The 20,771-nt window shown below is 35.4% G+C and overlaps 1 protein-coding gene and 1 long non-coding RNA gene across 2 annotated transcripts in view; both read right to left on the bottom strand.

Annotated features, from left to right (window-relative positions):
• Positions 1-1,399: 1,399 nt before the first annotated feature.
• LOC121764221 overlaps positions 1,400-20,771 on the bottom strand; it is a 74,037-nt gene continuing 54,665 nt past the window's right edge. Inside the window, exons 3-5 of the mRNA XM_042160278.1 lie at positions 2,398-2,495; positions 2,019-2,112; positions 1,400-1,671 (exon numbers count right to left, since the gene is read on the bottom strand). Of these exons, the coding sequence (XP_042016212.1) occupies positions 2,096-2,112; positions 2,398-2,495 (115 nt within the window). The 3' untranslated portion in view covers positions 1,400-1,671; positions 2,019-2,095. The remainder of the gene's footprint in view (positions 1,672-2,018; positions 2,113-2,397; positions 2,496-20,771) is intronic.
• Positions 5,735-8,413, bottom strand: LOC121765200. Its single transcript, XR_006042790.1, has 3 exons — positions 7,873-8,413; positions 6,488-6,557; positions 5,735-5,948 (listed from the first exon to the last, which is right to left on the bottom strand). It is a non-coding gene; the product is annotated as an uncharacterized LOC121765200 (long non-coding RNA).

Here is a 20,771-nt window from a genome sequence, read left to right as displayed (position 1 = left end):
AAAAAAATAACAAAATATACTCAATATATACTATACACACAATATACATGCCCTGCACACACTTCACACAAAGTATACATACACTACAAAAAGTATTCCTAAACATATTATACATTACACGTAAAATTCACACACTATACACAAAATACACTGCACGTAAAATTCACACACTATACACAAAATACACATAGTGTCCCCACACAACAAAACACACTACGTATACATACAATACATCATAGCACAAAGTACAAAGTATATACAACACTCAAATACGCACACTTTATACGCATACATATTAAACAATCACTACACACTATACACAAAATAAATACAGAGAATACAAACATTATAGAAACACCACTTAGTATACATATGCTGCACATATTTATATACACTATACAACAAATGTACATATAAAATTCTATATTTATACATACATACCACATATTATAAACATTAAACATAGTATAAATAAAATACACTACACATTAAATGGACGATAAAATACATAAACACAATATAAATAAAATACACTACACGCTAAATGGATTGCACATACCACACGCATTATACACAAAATACACATTAGTACGCAATTCACAAAATAAACACACACAAAAGAAAATAACACACTTTACACACAATATATAGACAAAATACACTTTATACACTATAAATACACAATTTATAAATACGTCGCATGTACTACAAACATTAACCACGGTACAAAAAATACACAAAGACAATATAAATAAAACACATACACACTATATCTACATAAAATGAACATACTATGCACTAAACAAAAAATAACACACACTTCATACACATTTCATACTATATACATACTATGTATCATAACACAAAGTTCAAATTGCACACAAAGTATATATACCACGCACAATATACATACAACGCACATGTTGCTTACTACACAAAATAACACACATTCTATACAGACCATACACACCCAAGATATTATAGACATACTACACACACTATACACAAAATCCATGCGCTGCACACGCACGTATAAACAAAATACATGCATTGCAAACATAGATGCATATATTGTACATCATACTTGAACTATACACAAAATATACACTAGTACATAATAAACAAACTGAACACACTACAAAAAAAACACAAAATATACTCAATGTATATTATACACACAATATACATGTACTGCACACACTTCCCATAAAGTATACATACACTACAAAAAGTATTCATAAACATATTATCAATTACACGTAAAATTCACACACTATACACAAAATACACTACACGTAAAATTCACACACTATACACAAAATACACATAGTGTCCGCACACAACAAAACACACTGCACTACATACAATATACACAAAATACATAAAATATACACACTGCTTGCACAACACAAATACACACACTTTACACATACATACAAAAAAACATTACACACTGCCTGCACTACACAAAATACATACAGAAAATACAAACCCTATAAACACACTTCATGATGAATGACAGATAATTTAAAGCATATAGGACGGCATTTGTCAAGAGCTTTGTATTAAACTCAAGTTGCCCCTTCTGGTAACTTGCCTTGGAGGGAGTTATTGGAGGGAGTATTTAACTGTCTTGAATCTATACCAAACTTTTTTCCGCAATGCAGGAACCTATACAAAACAAATGACTATGATAACACCAAGTAAGGCAAAATGAATAAAATGACAACTGTTCATATGTATAGCATGCAAAATCTTTCTCAAAGTGCAGATATATCAATGCTTAATGTACAGTAAATACTACAAACAATGTTATAGACCAATTGCGGCTATGCATTACTAATTAGTTAAAAATCACAAGAAAAGGTTGTACAAAACTCGTTGATTTTTAAATGTAATTGTAACAATAGATCAAAAGGGTCTGGGAAATCTTTTTCTATTATAAATGCAATGAACATTATTTCTCTCTGAGAGTTATGATAAAAACTGCAAGATGCTTTGATTTTAGAAACCAATACCTCGAGTCCAACAAACTTTGCCATATCCTGAGTTGCCATTGCTGGCCAACTCATCCAGGTATGATACACTTTCAGCTTCACAGAGTTGCAAAAACTGCAGCAGAAAAAATCACACTTACTTTATAGAATTAAGGGTCTGTTTATACAACCACACCAAGCACAAGTACAAGGCATTACTAATAAGTAGTTAAAAATCACAAGAAAAAGTTGGAAAATAATTCAGTTTATTTTCGGAGTACAAAACTTGTTTTTTCAACGTAATTGTAACAATAGATCTAAAGGGTCTGGGAAATCTTTTTCTATTATAAATGCAATGAACATGTATCTCTCTACAGTTAGGACAAAAACTGCATGATGCTTTGATTTTAGAAACCAATACCTCGAGTCCAACAGAGTGTGTGCCATATCCTGAGTTGCTGTGTTGCTGGCCACCTCATCCAGGTATGATACACTTTCAGCTTCACAGTGTTGCAAAAGCTGCAGTAGAAATATTCATACTTACTTTAAAGAATTAAGGGTCTGTTCATACAACAACACCAAGCACAACTACAAGCACATAAAAATTTTAAGGTGTGCTAACTTTACCAGCAGCTCTAAGATTTAAAGACATATATCAACTTATCTTAATTGGAAAGTGCACTCATAATAGATAAAACTTTAGATTTTAGGTGGGAGATAGCAGCCATGTATAAGGAAATATTTTCAGAGACGATAACTTTTAAGTTCTTGACGGTCTGAACCAGAATCAGAACACCTCCATTGCCCCACTACTCCTTAATTAATAAATATGTCACAGGGACGAAAGTAAATAATAAAGAAACAAAAGGGGAAAAGGAAAACGAGAAAGTAACCGGGAATTGAGAAAGAATTCAGAAGTGTGAGATTTTAGTTAACTAGTGGGATAAAGTTAAATGTGCTATTAATAGAACTTGTAATTGCTAACTCATAACAAGGAAGAAAATCCTGAGTAAAAGCATGGGAAACCCAAAAGGATCAAGATAACGTGTAAACAGAGACTTAAAATTTATAAGACAGCTACATCCAATCACCTCTACGGGAGTTTCTCTTCTCATAGTAGTAAAACCAGTCCCAATGTTAATGTAATCCATAAAGCACACTGCGAGAGAGAGTAGCATAGTTAAACCTGATAATTTATTTGCTGAGGTTGATTTAGACGACCGTGGTAAATCCGATGAGGCAGATTGTATTGATAGCAAAGCACCACTGAGTGACTGCATTGTGGGTTTTGAGTAGATTAGCTCTCAAAAATACAGTCAAAACAAGGTAAGAATAGAAAAAGTATCAAGTCAACTACATCAAAGTATACAAAGACACTATTACTTGCCTTAGGAAGGGTAGGTGTGTTGTGATGGCTTCATGTAATTAGGAGTGAACTCAGAGAACTTGGTGGTCTCTGTTGCAGTGGGATCGAAGTGGGAATTGCTAATCGAGACAAAATGTTGTTGGGTCCAATCAGAGAAAATTGTGGGCGTGCAATTTGAAACCAAAAGGACAAAATTGTAGTGATCATGAGTTCACGCAAATCACTTGGAGTAGAAGTATTATCCACAACCACATAGACAAGGTGAAACCAGAAACCACATATAGGCATGTGGGAAGACGATTTGAATGATGACATCGAGATAGCACTTTTGTCATGTTTTCTAAGAAATAGTCATCTGTTTCTCATATGCTGGTTCAACTACTTAACAGGAAGATAAAATAACATGTTTAATACCTCTATATGTGGAGCTGAAGATTGAATATGACCGCGTCGGTGAGCAGTATTGGCACTATGGCCACCATCAGGTTCGGTATAAGCCGCTGAAATACTGTTGAGTGCCCTCTCTATACTGTGGCCACTCAATGAGATGGTCCACAAACTGCTCCAATGCCATACTCTCAAAGGAAAACATCAGAATGTTATAAATCCAAGGTAAAACTGAAATTCACAATAATAACATTAACTGATAAACTAGGAAGGAACAAACTTCTGAATCTGCAGGCTTCCTCAAAGCATCTAAAATAGCACGTAAAGCAATACCCTATGTACGGTGAGTCACACATTGATGTTTAATGACTGATCCTGAAGCAGAAGCATTCACAAAGGATAAACATTATAGACAAACTGATTATAACAGGGTAACATTCAACTAAAATAGTTAGGTTGAATAGTATTTTACAATGCTACTAATTTGTAAACCAAAATTTGTTGTATCAATCATAATCATCAAACGGACAGTAAAGATAACAAACTCAAATATAGTAGACTACGTATTAAACTGCTTAACTGGCATATAAGAGATATTAAGTCAAATTAAATTGTTGAGGAACTTGACTAAATATATAGAAATCGAAGTAGTCTAGATTCCATCCATTGTAATTGAAGTATTTACTACATAGTAACAACAAGCTGCAGTTTCCATTCCGGCATTGAAAAAATATTAAAATTCAGTCACCCTGCCACAGTAGTGGCAACACTAACCTCATAGAAAGTATCTTTACGTGACACTAATTGGGTGCTCAACCAGCTTCCAAGGCCCATGATTTCTTTTTAGATGCAAGTACAGCAAATTGAATGCCAAAGTAAAAAAGGAAATGTGTCTAGTTAACAGATATATTAAGAAGCCAAGATTTGACAATCGATGGGTATACATATCAAAGAAACACTAATATTGCACATATTTGTACACGGCATAGACAAAGAAAAGTAGGATGCTATGTATGTATTAATTAATTATGCTGCAAGGTAGCAAAAGGTGGATTAGAAAGAGATGAAAAACGTCAGTCACAGTATAACAAACAAAAATTTAATATATGTAACAGTTCAATAATTAGCTGCAAAAGGCAGCAAATAATGAATAAAATAAATATAAAATATAGGCGCAACAACCAGGAAGCAGAAGACCACGCAAAGCAAGGTCAAAAACCAATAAATAGACTTGTGCCTTTTGTTTTCCACACCTTCCCCCCGTTTCTTATAAGTTAAAAACTCCACCTACCACCCCCGACCTTCAGATCGACCAAGTACATTCTACTCTATTTATGCACTAGGAACTATCACAGAAAACACCTTAGTTGCACAAGGGATAACATTTTGAAAAAATGAAACTAAATGCTTAGAGAGGCCTTCAAGTAGAATGAATCTAAATGCTTAGAGAGGCCTTCAAATCGACTAAGAGTGACACGAGAATATGCTAAATTATATAAGTAGCCTCAAACGCAGCAGAATTGGCAGACAGCTCAGTAATCTAAATCAGACAGAAATTCTTTCCTGCATACAGCCAAGAAAAGGGTTACAAGTTTAGTGCAACAGGTAGAAGTATTCCAAGGATGCAAAAATAATAGACTGTTGTATGTATTCCACTTCCTACAACTAAACAAAAAATTATATCTAAATGTATGTACAAAGAAGAGAATAACTAACCACACATCCTGGTATCGTGAAGATATCGTGTTCTTCAAAATTAGACAAAGAAGTCCAACCCTAATTTTATCAGGTACCGACAAGTGTAGAGCATCAGAAAGATTTTGCAGTAGTTCTTCATTGATGGCTTTAGTATGAAATGACACACTAAACAGAAGTCTTGCTCGCCCTCAAGCAACTTAGACAAATAAGCACATTCACAAGACCCAGGATTTGACGACTACAATAAAAGCTCGGATTTCCCACCTGTTGGAAACTGGTTCCTTCTCGCATACCAAAATGCTGAAAACAAACCTCTACCGTTATATCTTTATCAGAATAAAAAAACATAATACTCTGTCAATTTAGATCATCTTCGAAACATTCCAACATTTAATTTTGAGTGATCGATTAAATTGTCTTTAAATATATACTACCATCTTTCCTGTCATCTTTACAAGATCAGTCTTACCTTCCTACCTTCCTTTTCTGGCACTAAAATTCCTTTTTATGAAGCGTATTCCCTACAAAACAGTTTGAATCATTTGCATATCATATAAGACCCCAAGCAAATTAAGTGTTATTTAAACGTGGTTTTTAACATGATTTTCAAATCTTAAGTGAAAGGAAGGAAAAGTTTTATATCATAGAAAAAAGAGAATTTCTTTAGTTTTCTTTTATCATCACTAGAAAAGGTAAGTACTACAGCACCAGAAAAGTTACATAAGATGATCTCTTACAAAAACAGTGTGAATCATTGCAAATCATAAATAAAAAGTTACATAAGATGACCCCGAGCAAAGAAGATTGTCAATCTTAGATTTTCAGAAACAGGCAGGCAGTACTTTAAAAAGTACAGAATGCAATCATGCACATAATGAATAACTATGGTGAGTTAAGCAAGTTTATTAAAGAAAAAATAAAGTGCAGCTACAAGAAGCAGCACTGGACCATCTGCTAGAATGTTTCATTATCTAAATAGCAAAAATAAGAAATATAGGACATGAAGAAATAATCAATGTCCGATTACTGCATAGGAAGGAAGGGCAGATATTCAAATTACCTCAGCAGTTGTACATCATCTTCATTCAAAAATCCTGGAACTAAAGACTCTGCATGACATAACAGTGAACCTACATGCAATAGAGTATTAGAATATAGATATGTACTACTACTTGATTAACCAAGGGAAGAATTAGAAGCAGGCATACATAACTGTGGACACTTTGCCATCTGACAGTTTCTAATAGTCCTTCTCTATGACCCGAATGAACATGTTGAGAACAGATCCTTCTCATCTGGGATTGAAACAAATGTTATTACTTGTTAAACATTACTATCAAGCAGCATACCCTGATTGAAACCGAAAATTACTAAATCATTTTATTCTGGTATACATCAGGAACAAAGCAATGAAGGTTTGCAATCACTTTAATCAACAAGACGTTCTCTGATGAGCATTAGATGAACGAGGTACACTGCAAGGGGTGAATTCAAATTTATACATTGGCGATTAGGGTGTTTAAGACCCACGCAATAGTTGTAACTGACTAATTTGGTGAAATAAGAATTATTAAGATGATGTAGATAATACATACTCTAATGGTGCATCCTCTTCACAAACTAGAATGTTAGACGAGCACCAGCCAGATACAAACTCTCCAGAGGGAGTAGAAAGATTGTTGCTAAAGCTTCCCTATGAAGGAACACATTTGTAGGGTCAGAAAAAAAATGCACGATTTCCTTGAGAAAAGATTATAACAATTGATGAATCAAAAGAATTGATGTGTATAATATAGCATACCAATTTCCATTTACTCTTGAGACAAAAAACGTCAGATGAAAAAAATAACTGACCATCATACATTGACAAATAGCTTAAACTCTTCTTACTAATCATTTGTATCTCTTTGCAATGACAAAAACCAAATGAGGAAATGAAGTCACTTGAACAGTTCGTGGTAGTTTTTCAATTAGACGATCAAAATGACAAAAATATGCTGGTAAACTTACAAACTCATTCTATGTGCTAAGTGACTTGTGAATATAGCAACTACAGTTTAGGAAGCCCTCTTTATTCCATTTCACAAAATAGCAGCAAAAAAAAATTAGTTGGTTAGGTTTAAGTAAAGAAATTTACCAGCAAATAACATGCAAAATACAAATAAGATTGTCCCCAGACTACATAGTACAAACATTCAAGATAAGATAAGCATGGAGTCATTTGAAATTAAATTTCATAAAATTAGCATCCATTGTTAAAACAAGCAATTTGATCTCAAAATCTCTTCAGGCACATCATTACTGTGTTCACATAAGCAAAGATATTTTCTAAGAAACTCAAATATCATGGTTTAAGTCATTTCGACCTTCAATCGTGAAACCTTACCATGAAATCTATAGCACTCTATAAGATTTTAAAATTAGTTGTACAGATGGAAAGCTTACAAAGTTTATCATAACGAATGACTCAAAATTTGAAGCATCTAAGACGACATCTGCCAAGCGCTTTGTATTACGTTCCAATTGGCCCTTCGGGTAACTTGCCTTGGAGGGAGCATTTAACTCTCTTGAATCTATACCAAGCATTTTTACAGCAATGCAAGAACCTATACAAAACAATTGCCCATGTTAACAGTAGGGCAAAATGAGAAACTGAAAACCGCATATGTATAAAAGGCAAAATCTTCTCAAAGTGCAGATATTGCAATGCTTATTGTACGGTAAATGCTATAAACATTTGTTATAGACCCAATTGACTGCTCAACCAGCTTCCAAGGCCCATGATTTCTTTTTTAGATGCAAGTACAACAAACCTAATGCCAAAGTAAAAAAGGAAATGTGTCTAGTAAGTACTTGGGAATGAGCCTGTAAAAACAGATATTAAGATGCCAAGATTTGACAATCAATGGGAGTTTATATATCAGAGAAACACTAATATAGCACATATTTGTACAGGCATATGAGACAGAAAAATAGGATACTATGTATGTGTTTATTTATAAAGCAGTAAGACAGCAAACAGTGGATTAGAAAAAGTAGAAAAACGTCAGGCACGGTATAACTCACAAAAACATAATAATTTAACAGATTAATTTTAAATCTGCAAAATGTAGCAAAGAGTGAATTAAATAAGTAGAAAAAATATAGGTGCAACAACCAAGAGGCAGAAGATCAAGCAAAGCTAGCTCAAAAATCAATAAATAGACTTGTGCCTTCAATTTTCCACCTTTCCACCCGTTTCTTTTATGTTAAGAACTCGGTCCCCTACCACCCTCGACCTTCTGATCGACTAAGTACTTTCTAGTCTATTTATGCACTAGGAACTATCACGGAAAACACCTTAGTTGCACAAGAGATAACATTTGCAAGAATGAATCTAAATGCTTAGAGAGGCCATCAAATCGACTACGAGTAACACTAGAATATGCTGAATTATCTCAGTAGCCTCAAAGCAGCATGATTGCTCTGTAATCTGACTCAAACGGAAAGTTTTTCCTGCATACAACCAAGAAAAGGGTTACAGGTTTAGTGCAACATGTAGACGAATTCCAAGGAGATAAAAATAATAAACTGTTGTATGTATTCCCTTCCTACAACTAAACAAAAATTATATCTAAATGTATGTACAAAGAGGGGATAACAAACAACACATCCAGGTATAGTGATATATCATGTTCTTCAGAATTAGACAAAGCAAGTCCAACCCCAATTTTATCAAGTACCAACAAGTGTAGAGCATCAGAGAGATTTTGCAGTAGTTCTTCATTGATGGCTTTAGTATGAAATGACACACTAAATATCGAACTAAAGTTAGGTTTATAAAATAAAATGGTTGAATATTGAAGCAAATATTGGTTGCAGCTTTATACCCTCAACCCACTGGAATAAATAGTGAGGTGGTCAAAATTGAACTGGAGCAGTAGTGCGCTACCCTCCATTCCATCCATTGTATAATAACAAGTTAAACAATTACCACAGACATCAAATACCACCAGACATAAGTCTTGCTCGCCCTCAATCAAGTTAGACAAATAGGCACATTCACAAGACATTAGATAATCCTCTACTTCAAGTCACGTCAAATCACACGAATCATTTAGAGAAACTAGGTTGACCCCCAAATTCACTCTCGGGTAAGACTTTAGAACAAGAATTGTACACGAACTAATTCCCTAAGAGCTAGGCATCCCAATGCTTCAATGTAAGTTCGATTTATGTCTTGGGAGTCTCAAACCATCGTCACTAATTCATAAAGAGAATTTCTTCCGGCTATTCTTTATTTTAAGCACATAAGATCTTTCTCCCAAACTCAAGCAAAATTCATCACTCACAAGTCAATATGATGCATATATCAAAAGGTCTTATTCATTTGGATGTAATGGGGCTTATGGTAAAGGTGTGATCATATTTGGTTAAGTAGCTTATCACATTTTAAATACTAGCACATCCATCATAGCATCCTTCACAACATCCTTCACATCTCACTCAATGCGTGCAAAATTCTGACAGCTCACCACCCCAACTTGAGATTTTTCTACCATCTAAACAAAGTCATCTTATTCTTTTGAGCATATTTCTGTTTTTTGCTCAATTTTTTTTCTAGCCTTGGCTTTTTTTTACACATGAAAGGCTGCCTTTTTATTTTATTTTTTTACTAGCCTTGGCTTTTTTTACACATGAAAGGCTGCCTTTTATTTATATTTTTTACTAGCCTTGGCTTTTTTTTTACACATGAAAGGCTGCCTTTTTTTTTCTAGCCTTGGCTTTTCTTACACATGAAAGGCTGCCTTTTTTTTCTAGCCTTCGCTTTTTTTAACACATTAAAGGCCGCCTTTTTATTTATTTTTTTCTTGAAGACACAGCTTTTTTCACTTTGTATCTCAATATAAATGAATACCACCTGATGAATGTTCCAGGACTTCCATCTTTTTCTTGCCACCATAAATACCCTCCCAAGAATGTGCTAGCATTTTAATTTAGTGACTAGGGTAGAAAATATAGGCCAACAAATGGATATAATAAGTAGGCTAATATAGTGACTTCAAAATTTTCAACAAAGAAATTAGGCTTTTGGGGCTCAAACGGGCTCACTAGGGTTTATGTGGGGTTAGGCATGTGATAATTTGGATATGAGGCTTTTTGTCCTATTGCCTAAATCATTTTTATGCACCAATATCAACAAGATTGCAACTCATAAAGCTCTCATTCAGTCGATCGGCCCTATGGCTTTTCAATTAATTTTTCAAAACCGGATAGTTCTCTCTCCTTAGATAAATAACACTCAAGAAATCGGGCACAAAAGAACACTCTTGTCACTTTATCTGAAGCACCGGGAAACCTAGTTCTCCAGAAGTTAGTAAGCACAAGAAGTTTGCAGACCAACCCTCGAGAGAATGAAGCCTACGCTAATAACCCATAAAAAGTGGTTTGAAAGTAGTGACAATCAAATAGAGAGAAAATCTTGCATGAACACCAAATAGCAGTGGGAACTCTGTTAATGGAAGCATTTGTCTCAGTACAAAGTAGCGTAGTACTAGCGCAATTTTTGGATATTTATGAGCCAATCAATATGGTGTTTATCATTGGTGATGTGTATAACTCATTAAAAACGAGGTAGATGCACATATTAGAGAGCCATGGCAGACACCCTCTGGAAATTAATCTTAATCATACACGTCAATTACAAAAAAAAACATTTAAATCTCTATAAAATCACCATCCCATTACAAAAAAAAAACATTTTAAATTCTCTATAAATAACAAAGGCAGTATAAGATAAATAGCAGTTAGGCAATCATGTATGAGTAGGAAACATCACAAGTGAGTAATAATATACGGGTTTGAATGACACCCGAAAAAGAGAGAAGTAGAGTTACCAGACATCATCAAAGACCAAGATTTGACAGACGATCTCTATAATAAGAATTTTTTTATTAAATATTTCAAAATTCCAAGACGATCTCTATAATAAGAATTTTTTATTAAAAATTTCTTGCAAATCTGCCAAAGAAGTTCTTATCAAAGATGTCCAAAATATAGTTTCATAACAATTTTTTGCAAGATGGCAAGCCATCCTCTCTGTCTTTGATTTTGAAATAGAGTATGTAAAAGGGGAAAATAACTTTCTTCCTGATTTTCTAACAAGAGAATTTTTACAAGGTACTACTAGCCAAGGATCAGGGAAAGAAAAAGATCAGAGTGCAAAGACTATGAGATAATAGATTCAAAATCCATAGTTCCATCTTCATACCCCATAACTCCTCAAAAGCAAATTGTTTCAACAGATTCTCCCCTCTTCAATAAGACCAGAAATTCCTTTCAAAAGTGTCCTTTCCTCACTCAAAAGGATTTCATTCGCAACAAATTTCATAGTCCATCTCACCTTTGGGAAACTGATAATACATTAAAAGATCAAAGATTTTATGAGTTGATTCTCGTAGATTCTCACTCGGCAGAAATACTCATACCTGCTTAGATTCAAAGAAACCAGCTATCAAATGTGTCATCAAAAAGTTCATACTGATACCTTCGGAGGAACTTTGGAATTCAAAAACTTTCAGTCAGCCATCCAACAAAAGACTTCAATATAAGACCTTTTTCCCATTCATCGTTTTTTACCTTTCATTCTCATGTTGATAAACATTTTCCAATCCGGTTCTATGACTGGTGGAGGAAATTTGGTTCAAATCTTCAATTCACCCCACCTGTTGTTCACAAGGGTTTCGAAGTCTGTGTTCAGTTTTCAAGTTATGCCTCTTGCAAGAAACCCATCATGTTTCATGCAGAATTCAAAGTACCATGGATCTTTGTATGAGACTTGATACGATCATGAAAGTCGTGCATCAAAGTTTTCACCCACAGCTGGATTCAATTACCATTCTGCCTATCAAGATGATGTCTAAATGCTCTGAAAAAGCCACCAATTTCTTCTCCTTCGAAAGAGCTTCGCGTGAGTATCTTACACGCCTCAATCGGAGTACAGTGGAGGGAGTTATGCTCATTTACAAAAGTCGCGCATTGAATAGCGGGTGAATCCAGAGAGAACACGCGGGCGGGTGTTTTGGGCTTTACAATTCACCCGACCGGGCGAATCACGCGGGCTTAGATTTTGTGGGCCATTTTCTAGGAATTTGGGCCTAAACAATAAATAACACATTTTCCCATTTTTCTTGGGGTTGAACATTGAATTTGTAGCTCGTGAGCTTTGTTTCTCCCCCCTTGAGGGTTTGTATCCAATTCCAAGTTTTCTAGGTTGCTTTTCCCATCATTGCTAGTTCAAGTATGAAATTTCCATCAATTGCTAGTTCAATCATGGATCAGGTAGAGGTATACTTTGAGGATTGTGGTCTCCTTGAAGGCTTAGCCATGGTCGCATGTTAGTATGGTGTAAGTGTCTTAGCTTCTACCATCACTGACATTTCATCTCTTATTCCACATTATCTTTTGTTGATTTTCCTTCTTTTATCTTAGATTCGATGGGTATTGTTGGATCTTTGTTTTTATCTTTGATTGCTTGAGAAATTGAAAATCATCACAAAAATATTGTTAGATCAAATATAAGAGTATAATTCTTGGGTTAATGGATCTAAATCTACATGTATCCTTATCAAATATTGTTAGATCAAACATCATCAAAGAGTATAATTCTTGGGTAATGGATCTAAATCTACATGTATCCTTATCAGACTTTCAATTGAGAATAATCAATCCAAATCCAACACCTTACTCCATGGTGAGAACATTCAAAATCAAATGGTGGAGTAGATTTCAAGTGAATATTTGTTCTGAACAAGCAGTTAGGCATTTCTTGTCTACAGGGCAAAAAGTCATGTATCAAAAGGAAGAAGTTAAGGCAAAAGCAGAGTCCCATTCTAAAGCACCTAACGAGCCCAATCTCTTAGGGACGCCAAAAGATATGAAAAGAGAATTTTTCGAATTCCTTTCCCGAGGTCTACATCTACCAAACAAAATCAGAGGAGTCTGTTTCTTCGGATCCTATTGAGGGCAAGATCCTTATGATTTCTAATGGCAGGGTTTTTCAGAAGAAAAAATATGATATTGCATATAGAAGCCCTCAAACAAGCAATTAAATATGATAAATCAAGAATCACTTGTTGTTACAAGCTATGTCAATACCTCAGGAGATATCTGTCATTTCAGAGTCACGATGGAATTGATTGAAATCCAAAGAAGAATTGACAGAATTAATGAGATGCAGAGAAAACTCAAAATCATTTATACCATCCTAGCAGCATAAGATGTCATTCGATTTCAAGAATAATTGTAGAGATGAAATTTCAAGACTGAAAGAAGAAATTGAAGACAACAGGAGAAGGATTAAACGTCTTCTAATTACTTTGCAAAGAAGAGAAAGTGTTAAAATCATAATTCTTGTCCCACATCGACTTGGTAACGATCCTAGCTCACCTATATAAGTGTGGATAACCCTCCCCCTTATAAGGTCTTTTAAGGGGTGAGTGACCTATTTCTAATATGGTATCAGAGCAAAAATCTTCCGCTGTGTGCTTCATCTCCGCCGCATCCGCGACTTCGACGGAGTTCTTCAAATTTTATTTTGGATCCGCAATTTCTTCTCACCGTTTTTTTCTCACCGATTGAATTCGGTGTCTTATCTTCTCAAATCACCGATTGAATTCGGTTGTTTTTTCTCTATCGCCGATTGAATTCGGCTTTCTCATAGTTTTCTCAAGTGAATCTCTGTATTCACGATCTATTTCAGTTTTTCTCAAGTGATCTCTGTGTTCACGATCTGTTTCGGAAGTGAATCTCCGTGTTCACGATCTGTTTCATTTTTTTTCTCTTCTCAAGCGAATCTCCGTGTTCACGATCTGTTTTGTTTTTCCCTTTTCTCAAGTGAATCTCCGTGTTCACGATATATTTCTTCTCATTTTGAATCGGTTCAATCTTTCTCTCTTCGGCGTTTGATTTCAGCCGATCTATTTTTTTCTTCTCCGATTGTATCGGATATTTCCGAGGTTTGATTTGGTTCTGTGGAGATTAGGATGTGGTGTTGTTCAAGTCAAGTAGAGTGAAGTTCACATCCAGTAATGTGAAGTTGCAATAGAGTGAAGTTGCTAATGCCGTAGAGTGAAAACTGGTGGTGTGAGCCTCCTGTGTTGGAAAGGGCAGCACTATTACGTATGGTTGAGATGTTGAACATGGCTTCATCAAGCCGACCGATGATGGCTCGATCAAGGGCTTGATCAAGCAGGCCGATGATGGCTTGATCAGGGGATGGAAAGTTGATAAGCTCAAGTTGTTGCCAATCTTATTGTGAATCTTTATGCTATGGATGATGTTCTAGGAAGCAATGCTCGACATCAATAATATGCTCAAGATGGAATGTAATTAGGATTTAGTTAGAATAAGATTGAGATGGTTGTAGTTCTTCTTCTTTTGTTGTTTGCTGTTTTGTTGTCATGATGGTAGCAATTGTCTTGCTTCCATCTTGAGAGGGGAGGGGCTATTAGAGTTAGTTAGTTAGAGGAGTTAGTTAGTTAGATGTAAGCCTATATAAGGCATAGCTTGGTGTAGTTTGAAAACAACAATTCACAATGTAGTCAATAAAGATTTTCGATTCTCTCAATCTCTTCTTCTTCCCATGCAACAGAAACCGGTAGTTTTCCTCTGTAAATATGTAAATATGTTCTTCATCTCCTTCCATGGAGTTCTATCATTTCTTCATCCATCTCTTCACATTTCACCTCTGATTTTCACCACGATCGGTTTGATAAAACTTGACATGGTATCAGAGCGGGCCCAAGTCGACGATGGATTATATCTCTTTATCTCTTCTCTTGCCTACCCACGTGATGAAGTCCGATGTATCATTCCGGCCCACACTCGAGGGGGCGTGTTAAAATTCATAATTCTTGTCCCACATCAACTAGTAACGATCCTAGCTCACCTATATAAGTGTGGATAACCCTTCCCCTTATAAGGCCTTTTAAGGGGTGAGTGACCCATTTTTAATAAAAAGATTTTTTGGGGTCAATCTATCCGAATCAGAAGCACAATTTATTATTGACTGGAGGACTGATAGTATAATTGAAGCTCAACAAAAAATAAGCCGCATTCATCTGCATAAAGTTAGGAGATGAAGATAAGGATGGAAGAATTTCAAATTCCAAATTTCAAATTATTGGTTAAAGAAAGTTTCACGGAAGCAAACAAAAGTGCTCAGAAAATTTACAGGAGATTCCCGCATCTATATGAAGAAAGCAACAAAAGTGCTAAGAAGACTTGCAGCGAGATTCCCGCATGAAGATGTATGTATAATATATTCCACTCAATAAGTGAAATGGTGGAGTCTTTTCAAAAGTGTAAGAGCATCCACAACCGTGCTCTTGCCAGCGGCACGGTTGTGGACCCGGCCCCACTTTTTCTGCCTGCTCTCTGGCAAGAGCACAACACCACAGCTGTGCTCTTCCGCAAGGACGAGCACAATTAATTTAAAATTCAATTAAACAATAACATTTCAATAATACTAAAATTCATTAAAAAAACCTAAATAATATTACAAATGACAAATAAAGTAAAAACGACATAATTAAATCCTAAAAAATAAAAAATTACATAATTAAAATACTAAAAATTAAAAAAACACTACGCGTTGCCGAATTTCGCCCACATGTGTTTGATTAGGTCTTCTTGTAGTTGATTGTGGATTAGGGTATCGCGCATTGTGTGCCTTGTCTCGATTCTTTGGCCGACCGTCATATGCTCGCCTCGGCGTGAGGGAGACCTCGCTGTTGAGCTTCCGGCTTCGTCCTCGTCGTAGAAGCTAGCCGCCCTCGGCCCTTCGTCGGCTATAATCATGTTGTGTAAGATAATACACGTGAACATGATGTCGGCGATATTATTCACGTACCATAGCCGAGCCGGGGAAAAAAAATGTGTGTATTTATAGATGATTTTGGTGGAAAATTAAAAAAAATCAAAAAATTCAGAAAAAAATGGGAAAAAAACGGCCATATTTTTGGGATTTGGAATTTTTTTTTTAAATCATTTTATATAATTTAAAAACGATTTTTAAAGTAATAAAAAAAAATAATTCAAAGGCAACGGCTATGCCGTTGCCCAATCATAAAGCCGCCACGTCGCCTGCTCGCTGGCACGGCACGAGCGCAGCTGGCGGTGGTCCTCGTCCTCGCCGCTGGCACGGACGGCGGCCTTCACTCCCACCACCGTTGTGGATGCTCTAATGATGCAGCCACTAATGTAATAGCTAGTAGATATGCATACGTGGTATTCAAAATGTAATACTACTCCCTCCGTCCCACCTAAACGAGACGTTTATATTTTGACACAAAAATTTAGGTAGTGGTATTTAGTGAATTAAATTATTAATAATAAAGTAACAGAAAGATAAAGTAGAAAGAGAAAGATAAAAAGAAGTAAAAGATAGATAAAATAAGAAAGAGAAAGAGAGAAAAAGTTAAAGAAGGAATAAAGAAAGAAAGAGAAAGAGAGAATAAAGTAAGAAAGATGATAAAGTATGAGAGGTAGAGAATAAGTCGGAGAGAAGAGTGAGTTGATTGTTCCAAAAAAAACGTCTCACTTAGGTTGAGACGTATCAAAAAAGAATACGTCTCACTTAGGTTGGGACCGATGGAGTAGTTAGGATAGTCTATAAAATAGGAGGTGGTTTTCTATGAAGGGATGACACACCGATTTGTGTTAACAACTCTCTCCCTCCTTCTTCCTCTGTAACCTATCAATGTTTTGAAGCCTATTGCAAGTATTTCTCTTTTCAAACCCTCTTATTTTCGTATTTTCTATCAAGCATTTTCAGCATGTCTTTGTTACATATTTCAAAATGTTTTACTATCTGTGCATCATCTCATATATTATTAACATACATAATATAATTAATATACACTTAAAATATACATATTTTAGAATATCCGCGGATTTAATAAGAAATTTTGTTTAGAACCTTTGCCAAAAGAGTTTTGTTAATTGTTTTCCTTTTATACTTATAAAGCTTCAGACTTCAGGTTTGGTAAGCTTCTAAGTCGGTTGGTAAGCCTTTTGTTGTTCCACACATTATGTTCCCCTGCGACCAGCTTTATTCTTCTAAAAGAAAAAAAACTATTAACAAACACTTTAATCCTTACTCGGATATGGCAATCATGTCACGACCGCCCTTCTAGGGTAGAATAAATGCGGCGATCGCGACTTAAACGGACTTAAATGCAACAAGGACAATAGGCTGGGGTTTTATCAAGAGGTTTGACCAAAGTATTTAATGAACAATTAAGTATAAGAAAAGAAGGTCACGCTTTAGCAATGAAGAAAAAAACCAATGAAGAGTGACTATCATAATTTAGGTCTAAAGGGCAAGGTTCAAAATAATCCAAAACAGTAATCCAATAGTTTCAGTATCAACCAAAAGATAAGAAAATCATATTTTAGCGGAAGCATCCAATAGAAAAGTGAAGTCATGTGTGAAGACACGACGACACTCGGAGTTTCAAGACAGTCTCATAAATTTAATTAATTTGCTCAACACCGCCAACCTCTCGTCGCCGCTCAACCTGCACATAAGGAAAACACATGCATGACTAAGTACTATAATAATACTCAGTGGGCTCATGCCGAAAACATTTTCAATAAAAGTATTATTTATCATGCCATACATAAGTAACCATCGGGGTTTAGCTTTAGAAAGGCCCGAGGCACTCAAAATCATTTTCCATTGTAAAAGTCGACTGATCAGCCATTTTTCCTTAGATGTTAACCATATCTGCCAATACATGACATGGAATGTGGCCACAAATCAAGTCACTAGACCGGCCATCCCGTACGCTAGCACACGGTCTACCATAGGTGTACACTAGTCCAACTAGGGTTTGCGGCCCTACGAGGACCTGAATTCGATTTAGATAATAATGACATAAAGCCATATCAGATAGGCACGCTAAAATCAAATAAGACATGATAAACACAATTTCATTCCCATCGATAAAATATTTAGGACATCGTCCTTATTTAAAAGAAAGCCCACCTCGTCTGCTTAGATCTCAAGTACTTCCTTCCCTTTGCTATGACGCTGAGAGCGCGAGTTATCACCTTTAAATTATGTGTAACACAATTCAGTCTCAATCATTGACTCAAAAACATGCATGTCCTATCGTTCCTTTCATCGTTTTCTTAAATCACCCCATCTCAAACGTTTACCAACATAAGGAAACACACCATAGTATACCTCCACGTATAACACATAACCTCGCCATAAGATACGTTCCTTAGATACACATGCATCAAGTATTTCATTCAAACTTGACAACAAGTATTATTTAAACATAACAGAAATCTGGCAGAACTGTGCAGTCATTTTGTAAAAATAATTAAAAATCCATCTGACCTCCGTTGGGGCTGAAATTTTACCACAACCCAGTATACACATCAAAGGTCATCTAGTTACAATTTCACATCAAAATCACATGTTTAGGTCGGTCAAATCAAAAACGAAACTCACTGGTCGAGAATACAAATTCTGACAGAACTGCGCAGTTGACTTCAAAATTTCATTAAAAATTCATCTTTTGTCAAAAGAGGCTGAAATTTTTACACGACACAGAGGACATCTCAAATTCTACTCAGTTTAAAATTCATGCCAAAATAAGATCGTTTGGTCGGTCGAACACACATCGGAATCTACTGTCCAAACACTACAGTTTTCATACTTCACAATTTCGAATTATGGTTTATCTATCATTCACCCAAACACATATATTCATGCTTCAAAAGGATCTCACAACCATGTTCTCATACATTCACATAACATTCACCAAAAAGTCATCCACCATCTTACACATACCTAAACGCATATCCACACTTTTCTCATGAAATCATTCTTCCCACCCGATTAAATTCTTAGATCTACAATTCCTACACTCATTATATGCATGAGGGAATCAAGAAACATGGATTCAAAGGTAAGGGTGAGAAAGATGATTCAAGTATACCTTTCCCTTGCGAAAACAATCGGTAGAAGCGAAAAGTGGCTCGATTCTTCAATAAATCTGGAATCTCCAACTCCCAAAATGATGCAAGAACAAGGGATTGGTGAAGAATTGGTGGAGAAGGAGAGAGGGAAGAGAATAATCGTGTGGGAGAGAGAGGGAAGGGAGGGAGGCGTTTTTTTTTTATTCCTAGGTTTAGGGTTTCTCATGTATTTGTAGAGTGCAAGATATAATATTTAATTAAATAAATTAAAGATTTGAAAAGATATGGAAGAGTGGAAGTTGGGCGTGAATTAGGAGAGAAAATTAGGAGGAATTCGAAATCTAGGCTATTTAATTAGCCTATGATTTAATTTGGTATTTCACGGAGTAGAATAAAATAATACGGAGCAGAATAAAAATAATAATACTCCCAATAATATATGGAGTAGGCGATTTTATTTCTTTTCCCACAAGGAATTACTCTCAAATCCTAATAAAAATATGATATGGCAAGATCTCCTTAGGTATGGTAAGATTTCCTAGGATGTTTATATTTATTCATGGAAGGGAATAAATAAGGGATCAAAATATATAATAAATAATTTCCTCCTCCCATAAATAAGGGGAATTTCGAAATCTCTCTAGGAATATGGTAGGGGTCGAATTTCTCAAGGAGAAATAAAGAATAATCGGGTTTTGGATTTAATTAGGATAATTATCCCAACAAATAATTAAATCCAGGAAAAAATACAATTCCTCTCCAATAAATAATAGTGGTCGAAAATTTTAAATAAAAAGGGTAAGGTAATTATTGATGATCCTAGTTAATCTCACTCACCCTTAGAAAATAATTCACCACAATATATTGTCACGACCACATCTCCCTAGTCAAAGAAAGTGTAGCTTTACCGTGACTAAAACATACTGAAACTGTCTCAACTCATCATAAGATGCTTAAATCAAAAGAAACATTGTCTGAAGTGTGTTGAGGGTACAAATCATGCTGAATCAGAGTAGTTATGAGAAATTGTCTTTGTTAAATGAATGTTCTGAATTTGCGCAACGGAAGAGTACCAAGACAGATGTAGTATGTATGAAGACACACTACACCCGCTACCTTCCTACTTATTTGGTCTTCTGTCCCAACACCTCCTCTGCCTCGATCGATCAATCTGCACATTAAGGAAAACAATATGCAGGGCTGAGTATTTTATATACTCAGTGGCTTATGCCGAAAACTGTTTTCTTTTAGTCGTCAGCCAAACTGAGTGAACGCGGGGTTTTTTCTGAAAATAAGTCCCGGTCACTAAAATCTGTTATTTCTTTCTGAAATAGACTGCAGTCTTTTAACTTTCTGATGATATACCATAT

This window comes from Salvia splendens, chromosome 14 (assembly GCF_004379255.2).
Source record: "Salvia splendens isolate huo1 chromosome 14, SspV2, whole genome shotgun sequence".
Lineage (NCBI taxonomy): Eukaryota > Viridiplantae > Streptophyta > Magnoliopsida > Lamiales > Lamiaceae > Salvia > Salvia splendens.
Note: the sequence above shows the minus strand (reverse complement) of the source record. Positions and strands in the feature narration are given on the sequence as shown.